The 14,265-nt window shown below is 54.8% G+C and overlaps 2 protein-coding genes across 2 annotated transcripts in view; both read right to left on the minus strand.

Moving 5' to 3' along the window:
• Positions 1–9,876, minus strand: part of KDM2A (lysine demethylase 2A) — a 151,712-nt gene extending 141,836 nt beyond the window's left edge. Inside the window, exon 1 of the mRNA XM_038563776.1 lies at positions 9,754–9,876. The gene's annotated coding sequence lies outside the window, so the exon portion shown is untranslated. The remainder of the gene's footprint in view (positions 1–9,753) is intronic.
• Positions 252–9,908, minus strand: RHOD (ras homolog family member D). The gene is made up of 5 exons (XM_038563782.1): positions 9,754–9,908; positions 5,140–5,227; positions 4,046–4,155; positions 2,146–2,280; positions 252–1,585 (listed from the first exon to the last, which is right to left on the minus strand). Exons 1-5 carry the CDS (start codon positions 9,883–9,885, stop codon positions 1,418–1,420), a joined length of 633 nt encoding a protein of 210 aa, XP_038419710.1. The 5' UTR covers positions 9,886–9,908; the 3' UTR covers positions 252–1,417.
• Positions 9,909–14,265: the final 4,357 nt, after the last annotated feature.

The following is a 14,265-nucleotide window of genomic DNA, read 5'->3' on the forward strand; positions in this document are numbered from 1 at the left end:
TTCGTCTTCTTTCTTCTTTCTTTCTTTCTTTCTTTCTTTCTTTCTTTCTTTCTTTCTTTCTTTCTTCTTTCTTTCTTTCTTTCTTTTAGGTATTTATTCATGAGAGATAGAGAGGGAGGCAGAGACACAGGCAGAGGGAGAAGCAGGCGCCCTGTGGGAAGCCGATGCAGGACTTGATCCCAGGACCCTGGGATCGACCTGAGCTGAAGGTAGACACTCAGCCACTGAGTCACCCAGGTGCCCCTGAACTGTTTTTTTTTTTTCCCTGAACTGTTTTTAATGAAACTGAAGGAGTATGTTTTTGTGGCTGGTTCTTTGTGGGTGGGCCTTATCCAATCAGTTGAAGACCTTAAGAGAAATGACAGGTTTCTTGACGAAGGAATTCTGGCTCAAGTCAGCAGCACAGAAAGCCTGAGTATCCAGCCTGCTGCCCTGCAGAACTCAGATTCAAGACTGCGACATCAACTGACCTGAATCTCCAGCCTGCCCTACAGGTTTTAGACTTGCCAGCCCCTGTGCTCCTGTGAGCCAATTCCTCACAATTTCTCTCTCTCTCTACACACATCCTATTGGCTCTACATGGTTCTGTTTCTCTGGAAAACCCTAATATAATATTATTCAGTATATTACATCTATGCAATATTATATATTTATCATACATAAAAATAACACTTGTGAACCTTTTGTGAGCACTTACTGTGGGCCAGGCACCTGCTAAGCAGTTTGCATGTGTCTCATGATGTTCTTACTCATTAAAGGCTCCATGACATCATCTATGATTGGTCCCATTTCACAGATGGGGATACCAAGGCACAGAGGGTTCAAGTAATTTGCCCGAGGTCCTAAAGTGATAAAGCCAGGCTTGGATCCAGGTAGTCCCACTCCAGTGCCTACATGTGGTGGACTCTCATCTGCTGTGGAACATGTGTGTAAAGCAAAGCGCATGACATAACTGACAAGTGATGTTTTAGTTGTTACGGTCACTATTGGATGGGCGGGGGGGGAGAGAGGAGGGGCAGGGTGTGTGTTCTGGCCCTGGTCCTAGGACTGCCTGTTCCTGAACATGCAGCCCTGTGACAGCAGCGAGGTGGCGCCAGGCTTGAACAGGCTCTTCTGGATGTGTGGTCCAGGCTGGGAGCGGGGAGTCTGGTAGTCATTGTAAAGGACTCCAGGATGAGCCCTCCACAGGGCTGACAGGCTCTGGAACCCCCTTCCTCAGGCCTCAGGGGGGTTATGCTCTAGTCCAGGGATCGAAGCCCCAGGGTTGGGGACCCGGCCTTGGTGGTGTCCATCTGTTTGAGGTGTAGTACGGTGATCACGGTCTGGGGACTGGGTCCAGCCCGGCCGAGTGGGCAGCTCAATGCCCAGCTCTTTCCTGTGCTGCTGGGGTGGTTGGGACAGAGAGGGCCTCAGGATGTCAGATCACCACACAAAAGGTCTGGGTAAGCCTCCTCCAGAAGTTGCGACTGCGGCTACTGAGGGCTACCTTGGCTGCCTCCTGGAAGACCGCGTGGACGTTTTCTTGGAGCAGGGCCGAGCACTCGAGGTAGGCCACTGCACCCACAGACCTCGCCATCTCCTGGCCCTAACAGAGAGAGTAGATAGGGCTATGTTGAGGCGGAGACCTCTGCGTGGCCTCACATCCTGCCTCCCCACAGCTCTCCTGGCTGTCCTAGGGAGTCTCCAGGACCAAACTGGAAGGCAAGTTTTTCTAGGACACCCACATCTCCTGCCCCCTGGCTTGACCAAGCAGTCTCATGGCTTCACTGGATTTCCTGCCTCAGTTCCAGGATGGGTCCCTGCCTCTCAAGGCACCAACTAACCTACTTCCTAGGCATGTAGCACAGAGGGGCCTGTAGACTAAAGAACTAGGGTTCTTCTCCAGGCCTCAGGGTCCCTATCTGTGAAGCAGGTGGGTAGGATTATCTGAATGAGCACATTACTTACTCTGCCTTTCATAGGCAGAACCTTTGAGAGTATTCTAGGTGCCACTTCTAAGCCCAACCATTCCAAGATGACCCCTACCCTGACCCACCCCTCTGAGTGTGCTGGATGCCTTGAGCTGCTCAGAGGCTGGACGGGATCAGCATACCCAGAAGCTCCCCCTCTCAGGACCTACCCTCACCCCTGGGCTGGGTTTCCTACCCTGTGGTAGGTCACAGGCTCCAACCTATTTTTCCGTAGCTTCTTCAGCAGTGACTTGTCCTTGCGCAGGTCAGTCTTGCAGCCCACAACAATGATGGGCACCTCCTTGCAGAAGTGGTTCACCTCTGGATACCACTGTGGGGAGGGTGGCAGTGTGGGGCTGTGTTAGCCATCTGGATGCTGTCCCTTTCTGCAGATGGGGAGAAAGGGCCACCCTCTTGCTCCCCAGGCAGACTCCAGCAAAGATAATCAGCGCAGCCAACATTTAGGGAGAATTACTACTCTGTGCTGGGCTCTAAGACTTTACATTATGAACTAACTCATCAATTCCCCCAAGTCTCTACGAAGCAAGTTCTATCGTCAATCCCATTGCACAGATGCAGTGACTGAGGCTCAGAGAGTCTATATAACCTGGCCTTGATCATACAACTGGAAGTGGCAAGATTTGAGCCCAGGGTTGGGGCCCAGAGCCCTGCACCCACATAGGCTAGAATCCTGCCACTCTGCAAGGTAAGGGCCCCCAAGACTGCCTCCCAACTGGGTGAAATATATAAAGAAATAAGTCACCCTTTAAAAATAAAGCAGTTTGCAAAATGGTTGGAGCAGCTGTTTGCCTGGTGGAGGGACCACTCCTATTCTGTGTCAGCTGCTCTTTGGAATGTGAGGCTCCAGGGCCTGGTTACTTCAGCCTGGACAACAACTGGAGAGTCTAGAATCTGGAGACAGGGAATTTGTATTTCCAGAATGCATGCCTACTGAGTTGGTCTGCTCAGAAAAAACCAGCATCAAACCGCCTGGCTTCTGGAGCCAGATGAGGCCCAAGTGGGATCCTGGGCTGACTCCCCATACTCTAACCCCTCCAGAAAACTGTGCTTGAGAATGGTCTTCACTGTGATTTCACTTTGTTTGATCTAACAGTGAACACTCGGCCTTTATCCTGCCTGAGTCCTGGCACCAGGCAAGGATCTCTCCCTCTTCTATAACCTAGTTGGCACTTTGCCCTAGGACTCTGCTCTCTTGGTTCTCTCCAGGTGACTTTCTCAAGTTCAAGGCTCTTCCCCACCAGCAGTTCCTAAATGGATCTGCCCAGCCGGGCCTGGCCCTCTCCTGGAAGCTGCACTCAGACTTCCATGCCTACCTGGCCTTCCCCTGAGATGTCTCACAGGCCTTCATTTCTCACCTCATCCCCCACTTGCTCCTTCTCATCTTGGAGGGTGGCAAGTCCACATTCTACTTGCTCTGGTCAAAACGTTTCTTCCACTCCCAGTCTGGGGATAATACTACTATTGGCTCCATCAGGTTACCAGGAATAGATGAGTAAATGTGTCTAAGTGCCCAGAACAGTGTTTGGTACAAGGTAAGTTCTCAATAAATATTACTATCATTGCTGTGATTAATGTTGCTAATCCTGTCACCAGTTGCACTCTGAGGAATCCTGGTGCACAGTTTGCATGCCACTCACAGGGAGGCCCTGGAGCAGTGGTGTAGGAGCAGAACAACTCAAGGGACTATGTCCATGACACCTGTGAGCAGTGAGCAGCCTTGGGAATCCCTGACATACCGGGGGGGTGGGGGTGGGGAGGGCATCTTGGGAGGCTGCTGAAAGATAGCAGTCACACAGAGCTGCCAGAAGCTGACCATGCATGCAACCTCAGGCAGGCCCAGCCTGAGGAGATGCTGGGGCCTCTGGGTCACCCAGCATCCTCAGGTAGGTGTCACGATGGAAAGAGCCATGGCATTTTGAGTCCAAACTCTGCCACTGAATCTCTATGGAACCTCTGGCAAGTTGCTGCCCCTGCTCTGGTCTTCTGTTTCCCCATATACACACCAAAGTTGCTGGACTTGATATCATCCAGGCCTGGCTATAAGGGCTGTACCTCCCCAATCCCCCAGTACCTACCCGGTTAAAGATGTTGTCAAAGCTGGGTGGGCTGGTGACATCGAAGCAGAGGAGCAGGACACTGGCATCAGGGTAGAACAGGGGCCGCAGGCGATCATAGTCAACTTGCCCTGGGTAGAGTGGGGGTGATCACTCCCTTCAGATCTCCCCCAAGATCAGGGAGGTCATCTGAGCCTGGGTCAGGGCCTGCTTGTGTGCCTCATGGTGTTTAGGTGGCCATTCCACGTGAACACTTCCCCCTGGCTTGCCCGTGGGATGTGTTAGCCCTGGTCTGGGTGAGACTACTTGCTGAGATAGCCCTGTTCTGGAAGGAGTAGGGGACAAGGAAGGCAGAGGCCCAGCCTACAGGGACTGGGGCCATTGGTGAGAAGCCTGCTTTGACCTGGGCTTGGGTGGTGAGGAGTTAGAAGCAGGTAGGGCCCTGGACAAAGGCATCTTAACCCAGTAAGGGGGCTGCTAGGATACCCTGGGGTTACCTTTCAGCTCTGGGGTGGATTTGACTGAACCCTATGTAGGTAAGGTCAGGAAGCTGGAGGGCAGAGGTCAAGTCAAGGTCAGGTAGATCCTACAGAAGCCAAAGCCAGGGGCAGCCCCGGTGGCAGTGGTGCAGCGGTTTAGCGCCACCTGCGGCTCAGGGTGTGATCCTGGAGACCTGGGATCGAGTCCCACATTGGGTTCCTTGCAGGGAATCTGCTTCTCCCTCTGCCTGTGTCTCTGCCTCTCTCTCTCTCTCTCTCTCTCTCTCTCTCGTCTCTCATGAATAAATAAATAAAATCTTAAAAAAAAAAAAAAGAAGCCAAAGCCAGGGTAGAATGCCTAGGAGACCAGGAATAGTTCACCCCTCGAAAGAAGAGAGCTCTGGATCCCCCCTTGTCTCCAGGGCATTGCTTGCTACCCTCTGTTGGTTGAAGGAGGCAGCAGACAGACAAAGGCGCAGAAGCAAAGAAGCTTCAGGTTCCCAGGGACCCTAATCCTGGCCAACACCTGTCCCTTGGAGATTGGTTGACCATGGTTCAGAAGGGAGTAGGGCTTGGCTCCTGGGCACGTGGGGCTCCTCCTCCTGCCCAGCCCCTCCTGTGGCCCCGCACACCCACCTGCTGTGTCCCAGATCTGGAGGTTCAAGGGTTTGCCTTTCATTTCCAGATTCACGGTGAGCCGCTCAAACACAGTGGGGGTGTAGCTCTGAGGAAGAAGAGGGCGAGGTGCAGGCTGTGAGGACAGCTTCTGAAGCAGGGTGGGCCCCAGTGCCCAGGCCAGAGCCCTCAGACGCCTGCAGCACCGCCCCTCTTCGGGAGTCTGACAGCTAAGGGAGTTTCTGGGAAGTAGGTAGCCAGTGGGGTTGAAGGAGGCCTAGAGCTGCCGCCTCCTGCCTCCTAGCTCTCTGCCCCAGCATGGCACTGCATCTCCCTGGCCTTCTCAACTGTAAAGTGGGAATATTAAAAGTACCTACTGCAGTGTGTTGCTGTAAGGATTCAGTGAGAGCTCTGTGCAGAGCCTGGCACAAAATAAGCACTCTACACATGACGGCTACTGTTATTTTTATCTTTGTCCCCCTGGATGGGGGACTGTTCCATTTCTGAGCCTTCCTTCATGCTGTCCCCTCCTCCTGGCATGACATTAACCTACATTTGTTTGTTTGATTGTTCATTCATTCATTCATTCATTCATTCATTATTTATTCAGTAAACAGCACTTTCTCTGGTCCTGGATACTGGAGAGCAAGTAATAAACAAGACTTGCTATCTGCTCTGGGGAGCCTGTAGCTTTTGGGGGTCCCTGGGCCTCCCAACCTCTCATAATCCAACCAAGACCCCTGCCCCGTGCCACCTTCCCCAGGATGCCTTGCTGGATCCCTTCCCACATCCTCTCCATTTCTGCCTTTCTCATTTTCCCTCTTTGGTATCAGGAGGAAGTCACTCAGGCCACAAGCCCCTCCACTCCAGGCCAAGAGCCTGAGTGTACTCCGTCTTCATAAAGGCTGAATGAATGGAAACAGGATGGGTTTTGTATGAGACAAAATGCAGGAATGAGAAGGGGGAACTTGTACACATAGGGTCTGAGCAACAAGTGAGAAGGTTTTCAAAACTCTATCACAAACAAAAGCCCTTTGCTGGAGTGGCATGCTGGACCAGCTACAGCCTGGTCCCCAGGGCTCGCTGACTTGCTCAGGGTTGGTCAGTGGGGTGGCAGCATGGGGAGCCCTTGTCCTCCCCATTTCCTATACCAGATGGGGCCCACACCTGCCCTGACTCAGGAGGATTTCAAGCCTGTCTGCCTGCCGGCCTGCCCACTGGCACTCACAGTCAGCCCCTGGGCTCCTGGTGTGTCAGTGTGGTCCTCTAAGCCACTGTGGAAGGTACAGGGGGAGGTACAGGGGGAGGGTACAGAAAAGGTGAGTCCTGGAGTGGGCAGATAGAGAAGTTGAGGATGGCCCTGGGATAGGGGCTCAATCCGCCCTGGACTCTAGCCAGCTGTCACTCTCTCTATTAGTAGGTACAGACAAGGGTTCCATCTACCTCCCCAGCACCTGCCTGCCCAGGCCTCTCCTCTCAGGTCCTTTGCCTGGCGGGAGACATAGTGGCTAGAATACTGGCTTTGGGATCAGATGTTCCTGGCTTAGAACTGGCTCTGGCCCTCACCAGCTGTGTAACCTTGGGCCTGTCCCCTCACTGGTTAAAGGAGAAGAGTGGCCCTTTACAGTGTGATAGGAGAGACTGGCTGGCAGGTGAGGCCCAGCACAGATGCTCACTGCTTAGAAAGCTGGTCACCAGGGGCAGTGTACATGCCAACTGCCGTCCATCCCTACAGGTGGTGTGCCCTGCCCTAGCCTGTCACCGTGGAAGGGACTGACACCTGCTGAGCTTCCACTTACCCACTCCCCTTTGGCAGGACCCCTCCTGATCTGAGGTGGAGGGCAGCTTGCCACGAAGCTCTTGGGAGACATGTGTCAGTATTTTGCAAACATCTGTGGAGATGACACTGTCATCCACATTTTCTAGGGATCTACTGTGCATAGCCCTCTACCTGTACTGTGTCTGATCCCTGTAACCTTGGGAAGTTAGCACTATCTCCATTCTCCTGATGGAGAGGGTTAGGGTTAGGGTTAGGGATGAAGACAGAGCAGGGAAATGACTTTCCCAGGGTGACACACTGGACAGCTGGCTAAGAATGGAGGCCAGTCTTCCTGGCTCAAGAGGCCTGGCTCTGTTCCAAGCCATTTGCTCTCCTGAGGTCACCAACTCTCTTAGCCACTGGTATCAGGAGTGGGCAGGAAAGCCCTATTCCAGACTAAGGGGCTGGGTTGCTCCTATGACTCCCTGCTCACAACCCTCCCTGCCATAGACTTTGTCTATACATTCTGTTGTGTTCTTTGAACCACTAGGCAGGGTCACTCTGACCAGTAAGTGCCTAATCTTATCTGTTGAGCTATCCTTAGCCAGAAAGGCAGGGCAGGTCTGACCTAGACCAAGGCAGAGGTGACTCAGGCTTGTGTCTGGCCTCATGGGGCTCACAGACAGATCATTAAAGGATAGGAGAACATAGTTCAAGAAAGGAGAGTCAGGGGTTTCACACCCTTAGTTCCTATATGACCAGGAGGAACTGAGCTGGTTTTGGAAGGTAGGGCTGGTATTCCCTGCCTGCTCCTGTTCCCACCCTTCTGTGGGACCCCTGGACTTTGGAATGGTTGCGGACCCAAATGTCAGCAAGGACCAAGCAGAGGCTGGTGTCCCGCTTGGACTTCCCTCTACCTTAGGAGCTCTCTCTACTCTGCTCCCCTGCTCTGAACTGAGGCTGGGCCACAGCCAGATAAGGGTCACTCAGAACCCTTCAATCCCAGCTCTTTGGGGGGACTCTGTATTCTAGCTGCTGGTTCTCTGAGCTTGGAGGCCTGCCAGGAGGAGGAGTATAGGAGTAGGAGCAGAAGGTTGGTCTGGCAGGTAGAGTACTAGGGATCATAGAGAGTGTCCTGGTCAAGGGTGGGGAGATCTGGGCTCTTGACCTACACTGCCACTCCTGGTCCCTGCATCCCAGGGCAAGGCTGTTTCTCAAGCTTCAGTTTTCCCTCCTGTAAAATGAGGCCTTTCTGCAGCCTGGACTTTGTGATTCTTTTAAAAGAAGAGCTCTTTCTTGTACCTGGAGGTAGAGGGGTCCCCAAAAAGATGAAGAGCCCATACAAAGTCAAGTCCATCTCCCTGGTAATAAGCATGCCCTCCCTTCCCCTGGCCAGCCCCAGCTTGTCCTTCAAAACACACATTCCATCAACTTCCAGATGCCCGTTTCCATGTTCCAGCCTCTCTGGAATCAGGATGAGCCTTGCCATCCCAGGACACCTCTCCCAGCCGGTCTCCTGGACCCTGGCTGGCCTGGTCCCTCTGTGGCACTCTTCCCACCATGCCATAATTGTCAGGTTCCCATGTGCAGCATCTGAGGGCCCAGAAACTTGGCCTATCCAACTTAAGAAAAAATGTGACTGGCCAGAGGAGGTGATGTCAGCTTCATAAACCACAAAGCAAGAGTTGGCTGGATGCTGCCACAGTGGAGAGGGAGGTCTCACACTGTTACCAGGCCTGGTCTCTCCTGTCTCCCCATCGGACTCCCCAGGGTCTGCACAAGCTCAGGGGTTTGGAGGATGATGTGACAGGCATGAAGGAGAAGAGACCCTGGAAGCAACCCACAGACTCCCAAAACTAGGCTGAGAGGTGGCAGGGTAAGGGGCCCAGCCCCTATCGTGGTGCCTGTGAGCCCGCCTGGGCAGTTTGAGCACACCAGCCAAGGACTGACAGGTAATGTGCCCAGGGCGTCCAGGACATGCCAGGTAAACACATGCTGTCTCTTAGCCTTACCTAATTCCACCTCACTACCACTCTCAGGTCTCCCGCCCTCTGACGTTGTGTGAGGAAATGGGAGGCTCAGAGAGGTTAAGCAAGGTACGGAGGGACACACAGTTTGTTAGAGGAGAGCTGAGCTGCCAACCAAGCTATCTGACTTGACTCTGGTGTGCTCTGACCCTCCAAGACAGAGCCCACCACATGGCCGCTGTATGCACAACAGCTGGTGAAAAGATGTTTGCGAAACTTCAGTGAGTCCTTCCTGCTGTAAGCTCAGAGCTGAGCCCGTGACCTGTATTAACTCTTCACAATGACTCTGGAAGGTGGGCACCATCCTTATTCCTATTATGTGGTTGAGAAAACAGGCACGGAGGGACACCTGAGTGGCTCAGTGGTGAGCACTGCCTTCCGCTCAGGGATGATCCCAGGGTTTGAGATGGAGTTCTGCATCGGGCTCCTTGCCTGGAGCCGGCTTCTCCTCTGCTTGTGTCTCTCATGAATAAATAAGATCTTAAAAAAGAAAAGCAAAGAAAAAAGAGGCACAGAGAGGGTAGGGGATTTGTCCAAGGCACAGCAACAGCCCAGGCGAGTCTGGCTCCGGTGTCCTCAGTCCCTCCTAGCCATGCTCATGCTGTACCACCACGCGCTCTCAGGATCTGCGGGGTCCCCAGGTTACTAAGTCAGTCCCCGTGATAACGATTCCAGGTAGGTGCCATTCTTGTCACTTTACAAATCTCGCTCCCGCCTACGGAGCAAGAACCGCCTCTGGATCCACGCTGCGCTGGGGGACCCCTTGGGAGGCCGGCTGGGCGCCCCGCCGCGCGTCCGGGGCGGCGAGGCAGGGTCGGGAGCGCGGGGCCGGAGGGGGCTGGCACTCACCTCGGGGAAGGCGCCCTGGGCGAAGACCATCAGCAGCGACGTCTTCCCGCAGCCGCCGTCGCCCACCAGGACCACCTTGACGGACCGCGCGCCCGACGGCGCCTCGGCGCCCTCGGCCTGGGCCGCCCTCATCGCGCGCGGGCGGCTCGGCGGCGGCTCCGCGGGCAGGAATGTGGAAGGGGCGGGGCGGCGGGAGGAAGTGCGCGCGGCGGGGGGCGGGGGGCGGGGGCGGGGGCGGGGTCCGGGGCCAGGTGAGAGCCCGGGGCCCGGCGAGCGGCCCGGCTGGCCAGTCCGTCCGCGTCCCGCTCGGCCACTCGGGGGACCCGTCTCGGGCCCCTACCGAGTGCGGGCGCCGGGGGCACGCGAGGGGGTCCCACACGCGGCCTGCGTCCTCGGGAGGGCACCGGGTCCGATGGGGAGATGACCGGGAGCCGGAAGATGACAGTGTGACAGTGTGTAGGGGGAGGGTGGACAGGGAAAGGGGAGGACCTGGGCCACTTCCTCTGGGAAGAAGGAGGAGGTGGGGGTCGGCCAGGGGCGCCTGCCAGCTCTGTAGGGATAAGAACTGGGGTCCTGGTGCCCAGCACAGGTGGGCCCTAAAAAAGCCAGTGACTTTGGATGAATGAATGAATGCGTGAAGGAATGAATGTGCACCCCCCCCCCCAAAAAAAACCCCACAATCCTCCCTCCAGATGTTTCAGGCCAGGTGGGAACGGGGTGACCAGGGCATGCCCTTATGGGTCAGTTGCTGGCCCTGCCAGTCTGGCCTGCCCTGCCCCAGCCAGCACCAGGAAGTTTCAACGCAGGTGGGTGGGTGACCACCAGTCTCACCTTTGGCTGGGGCATAATCTAAGGAATATGAGGGAACCTTCCACCTATAAAGTGCTCAGAGCAGGGGCATCTGGGTGGCTCAGTGGTTCAGGGTCTGCCTTTGGCTCTGAGCATGATCCTGGGGTCCTGGGATGGAGTCCCGCAGCAGACTCCCCACAGGGAGCCTGCTTCTCCCTCTGCCTATGTCTCTGACCCTCTCTCTGTGTCTCTCATGAATAAATGGATAAAATCTTTTTTAAAAAATGTGCTAAAAAAAATGTGCTCAGAGCAGGGTCTGGTGCACTGTTGGTGACACTGTTAGTGATCCTTACTATTTAACCAACACCAATGCCTGAGGGCCTGGGGACCCTGAACCATTCCAGACGAGGTCCCTATCTTGAGAAGCCCACACCAAGAATGGGGGACAGGCAGGACATTGGTGTGGTAAGAGCTACAACAGAGGTGGGGACAAGGAGTGGGACAGGAGTAGGGAAGAAGGGCTCCTTACCTGGGGTGAGGGGTAGGGGTCAGGAAACCCTTCTGAAGAGAGGAACAGACCTTGAAGAAAAAGTGAAACAGTCAAATGGAGGAGGGAGCAAGATGCTCCAAACTGAGGGAGCAGCACATGCAAAGTATGGAGGTGAGGGGGGGTACTTTGCTGGGGTGCTGTGGTCCTTCTCTGTGATGGAAAGTGAGGGAGGGCAGGTCGGGAAGCTGGTGCTAGGAGAGGCTGAGGTTCAAACAGGGCCTGGATTGTGGAGCACTTTGGTGCTGGGAATAAATACAGAACTGAACTGAATTGAAATCTTTCGAAAATGGGCACAAGGCTCTTCCCAGATCCTTGACTGAGCGTTTTTAGTGAAGCTCCAAGGAACAGAAGGTAGTCTTTGGGTTTCACACACCCTCCCATGTCATGACATCATCCCTTGTGGAGTTCAAAGCTGGGCAGGTGGAAAAACACCTCAACCCGTGTTGAACTTCACTGTGGACCAAAGAGGCAGCTGGGGCAGGAGTCACTGTCCCCATTGCAAAGAGGCAGAGCCTAGACCCCTGACTCCTATTCTAAGCACAGCTGGGGCACAGTTGGCAAGAGGAATGGAGCCTCATCTGGATGCCTCGAGGGAATATCTCATGACATCCCCACCCTTTAGGTGCTCTTTCCTCCCCGAAACTGCCAAAGGGCTGAGCAATGACTTGGCACTGAATTGGGTGTATAGCCACGGAGTAGGGCTCCCCGCCCCAAGGAGTGGTGGGGAGGGGCCCTGTCCCCCAACAATCAGCTGTCAGCCTTGTCATCCTCTCTTCTCCCCACTGCTGCTGTCATCAGGCTTTGGGTGACAAGGCTAGGAGGCAGGTGGGGCCAGACTGGAGGTGGAGGGAGCTGAAAGTCAGGCAGAGGCGTTTGGCCTTGGTTGCTATAGGGATAATCATTATAATGACATCCTTGAGGTATGTCATGCCTTACAGTTTCACTGAACATTTCCTAAGAATAACAGTGCCCATTAATGGGTGGCTAACTGTGCCGGCACTGTCCCCTAGCAGGTGGATGAGGAGCATAAGGGGCAGAGAGGTTAAGTTCTTATCTAAGATCTATAGATTGTAAGAGGCAGAACTTGAATTTGAACCCAGGTCTAGCCACACAGCAGGGCTGTCTTCTGATATCACACGTCATATGCATTATTCCATTCAGCCGTCAGACTGACAGACTGCCTGTGACACAGGCAGAGCAAGTGATCTGCTTCATTCTACAGGTTTGGGAACTGAGGCTCAGAGAAAGGCAGTGGCTTGTCTCAGACTAGTTACACTTAGAGTCGGGATTTGGCCCCAGATCTCCTGATATTAAATCCCAGCAGACATCGGGTGAGGGGAGTCTCCTCTGGTTGGCAGAGGATTTTCCTGAATGTCAGACATAGGCAGGCCCTGGATAGCAGTTTTTCTGGGGTTTATTTTGGAGGTGACCCAGGTCGCAGTCTGCCTGGCCCAGGTACCATTTACTGTTTTACTGTTTTCCGTGGGGGTCTATCCCTGAAGGCTTGTGGGTGACTCTGTCCCTTGAGGCCCCACTGGTGCAAAGCCCAGAGTTCTCTTGCCACCTCGCACAGTGGGCAACTGCTTTGCAGACCCCAGAACTCAGAAGTGGCCAGGCCAGCCCCTGGCCTGATGTGGAATCCTCAACTCAGGATGCAGGTGGCCAGGCAGGATCTTTTAGCCCCCAGCCAAGCCCAGAGCACTTAAAGGGCAGGGAGCAAGGCCGACCTCTACGCCCCCAGATAGAAGTGCCTACCCCAGGCTGGCATCCAGCTGGGCTCAGGGTGTTATGTCCAATTGACTGCCTGGTTGGACAAAGAGGAGAGAGGAAGGAACATGGAGCAGAGGAGAGAGGAAGGAAGATTCAAGAGAATAAACAAGCTGGAGACACAAAAAAGGAACAAAAGACCGCATTGGTGAAAATACAGCACACGATGTGATGGTAGGGGCAGCAGGCAGGTGACCATTCTCTAGCCTCCATCGACTCCATCCTCCATCGTCTCCTGGCCTTGGTCCCCTTGCTGCATTTTTGACCCTCAGACCCCATCCTCCCGGAGGCCCGGAGGCCCGGAGGCCCGGAGGCCCCTGTGGCCCCAGCCGAGTCTCTGCTGCCGCCATGTGGCTGCTCTGCTCCCTGCGCCATCCTCTTGAGGGCTAGGGCTGAGACAGGAGAGGAAGTGAAGGTCTGAGGGGCAGTGGGCTGTGGGCGCTACAGTGGCTCACCTTGCCCCATACACGCAGGTGTGGCCCAGTGTGGGCAGATAGGCCTCCATATCTGTCCTCTGGGGTGGGGCTCAGCCTATCCCTGAAGCCTCCCTGATGAAGGGGGCCTGGAACCCTCGAGGCAGGCCCATGGGCCTTGGGCTGGGAGGGGACATTGGGGGACGGGGACTAGGCAGAAAGAGATGGCAGTAGGGCCATTTGGACTATGCTCAATGAACCTGAAGCCTAAGGGCAACTTACACTGCTCCTCACTAACCAAGAGCGGCGCTGGCTGGTGTCCCTCCTCATCACTTCTAAAGCTGCTCAGAAGGTCCCCTTCCTCCCTCCCTCTGACCTGCTCCTCTGACCAGGCCCAGGACCCCTCCATGGCTCCTTACCACCAGCAGGACCAGGACATTTGGCTTCATCTTGGACATGAAGCCTCCCCAGCTCAGCCCCACGTGGCCTCTCCAGCCTCAGCTGAAGATGCACACATTCCCCAGACACGTATGACACCAAGTTGTCCCCCTGCCTGGGGGCCCGTCTCCCTCCTCTGTGTGTACAGTCCTCTCTGCACTGCAAGGCTAGTGCTCAGGCTTCCACCTCCTCCAGAAGCCCTTCCCTGGTGTTCACTTTTTTGTGATTCCTATCTTACTGGTTCCCTCTCTGTCCAGTATTGGTGGGGTACATGGGGGAGTCTTCACAGTCAGGCCCTGTGGTAGGCAGGCCTCCTAGGGGCTGCTGGTAATTCCCACTAGATCATCCTCCTACACTTACTGTGATCTTCCAGGGCAGGGGAGGGAGAAACTAGAGTAGCCTGGGATCCAGAGGGGCTTCTAGGCTGCCCCTCAGCCCCACCTGGAGGAGTTGGGGAAGGGGGCAGTGTAGCCTTATGGTTAAGAGCATGACCTTTGGAGCCACACAGCTGGAGCTTGAATCCCAGGTCTGAGGCTTCCTGGCTGTGTGATCTTT

The sequence above is a fragment of the Canis lupus genome, chromosome 18 (genome assembly GCF_011100685.1).
Source record: "Canis lupus familiaris isolate Mischka breed German Shepherd chromosome 18, alternate assembly UU_Cfam_GSD_1.0, whole genome shotgun sequence".
NCBI classification, from domain to species: domain Eukaryota; kingdom Metazoa; phylum Chordata; class Mammalia; order Carnivora; family Canidae; genus Canis; species Canis lupus.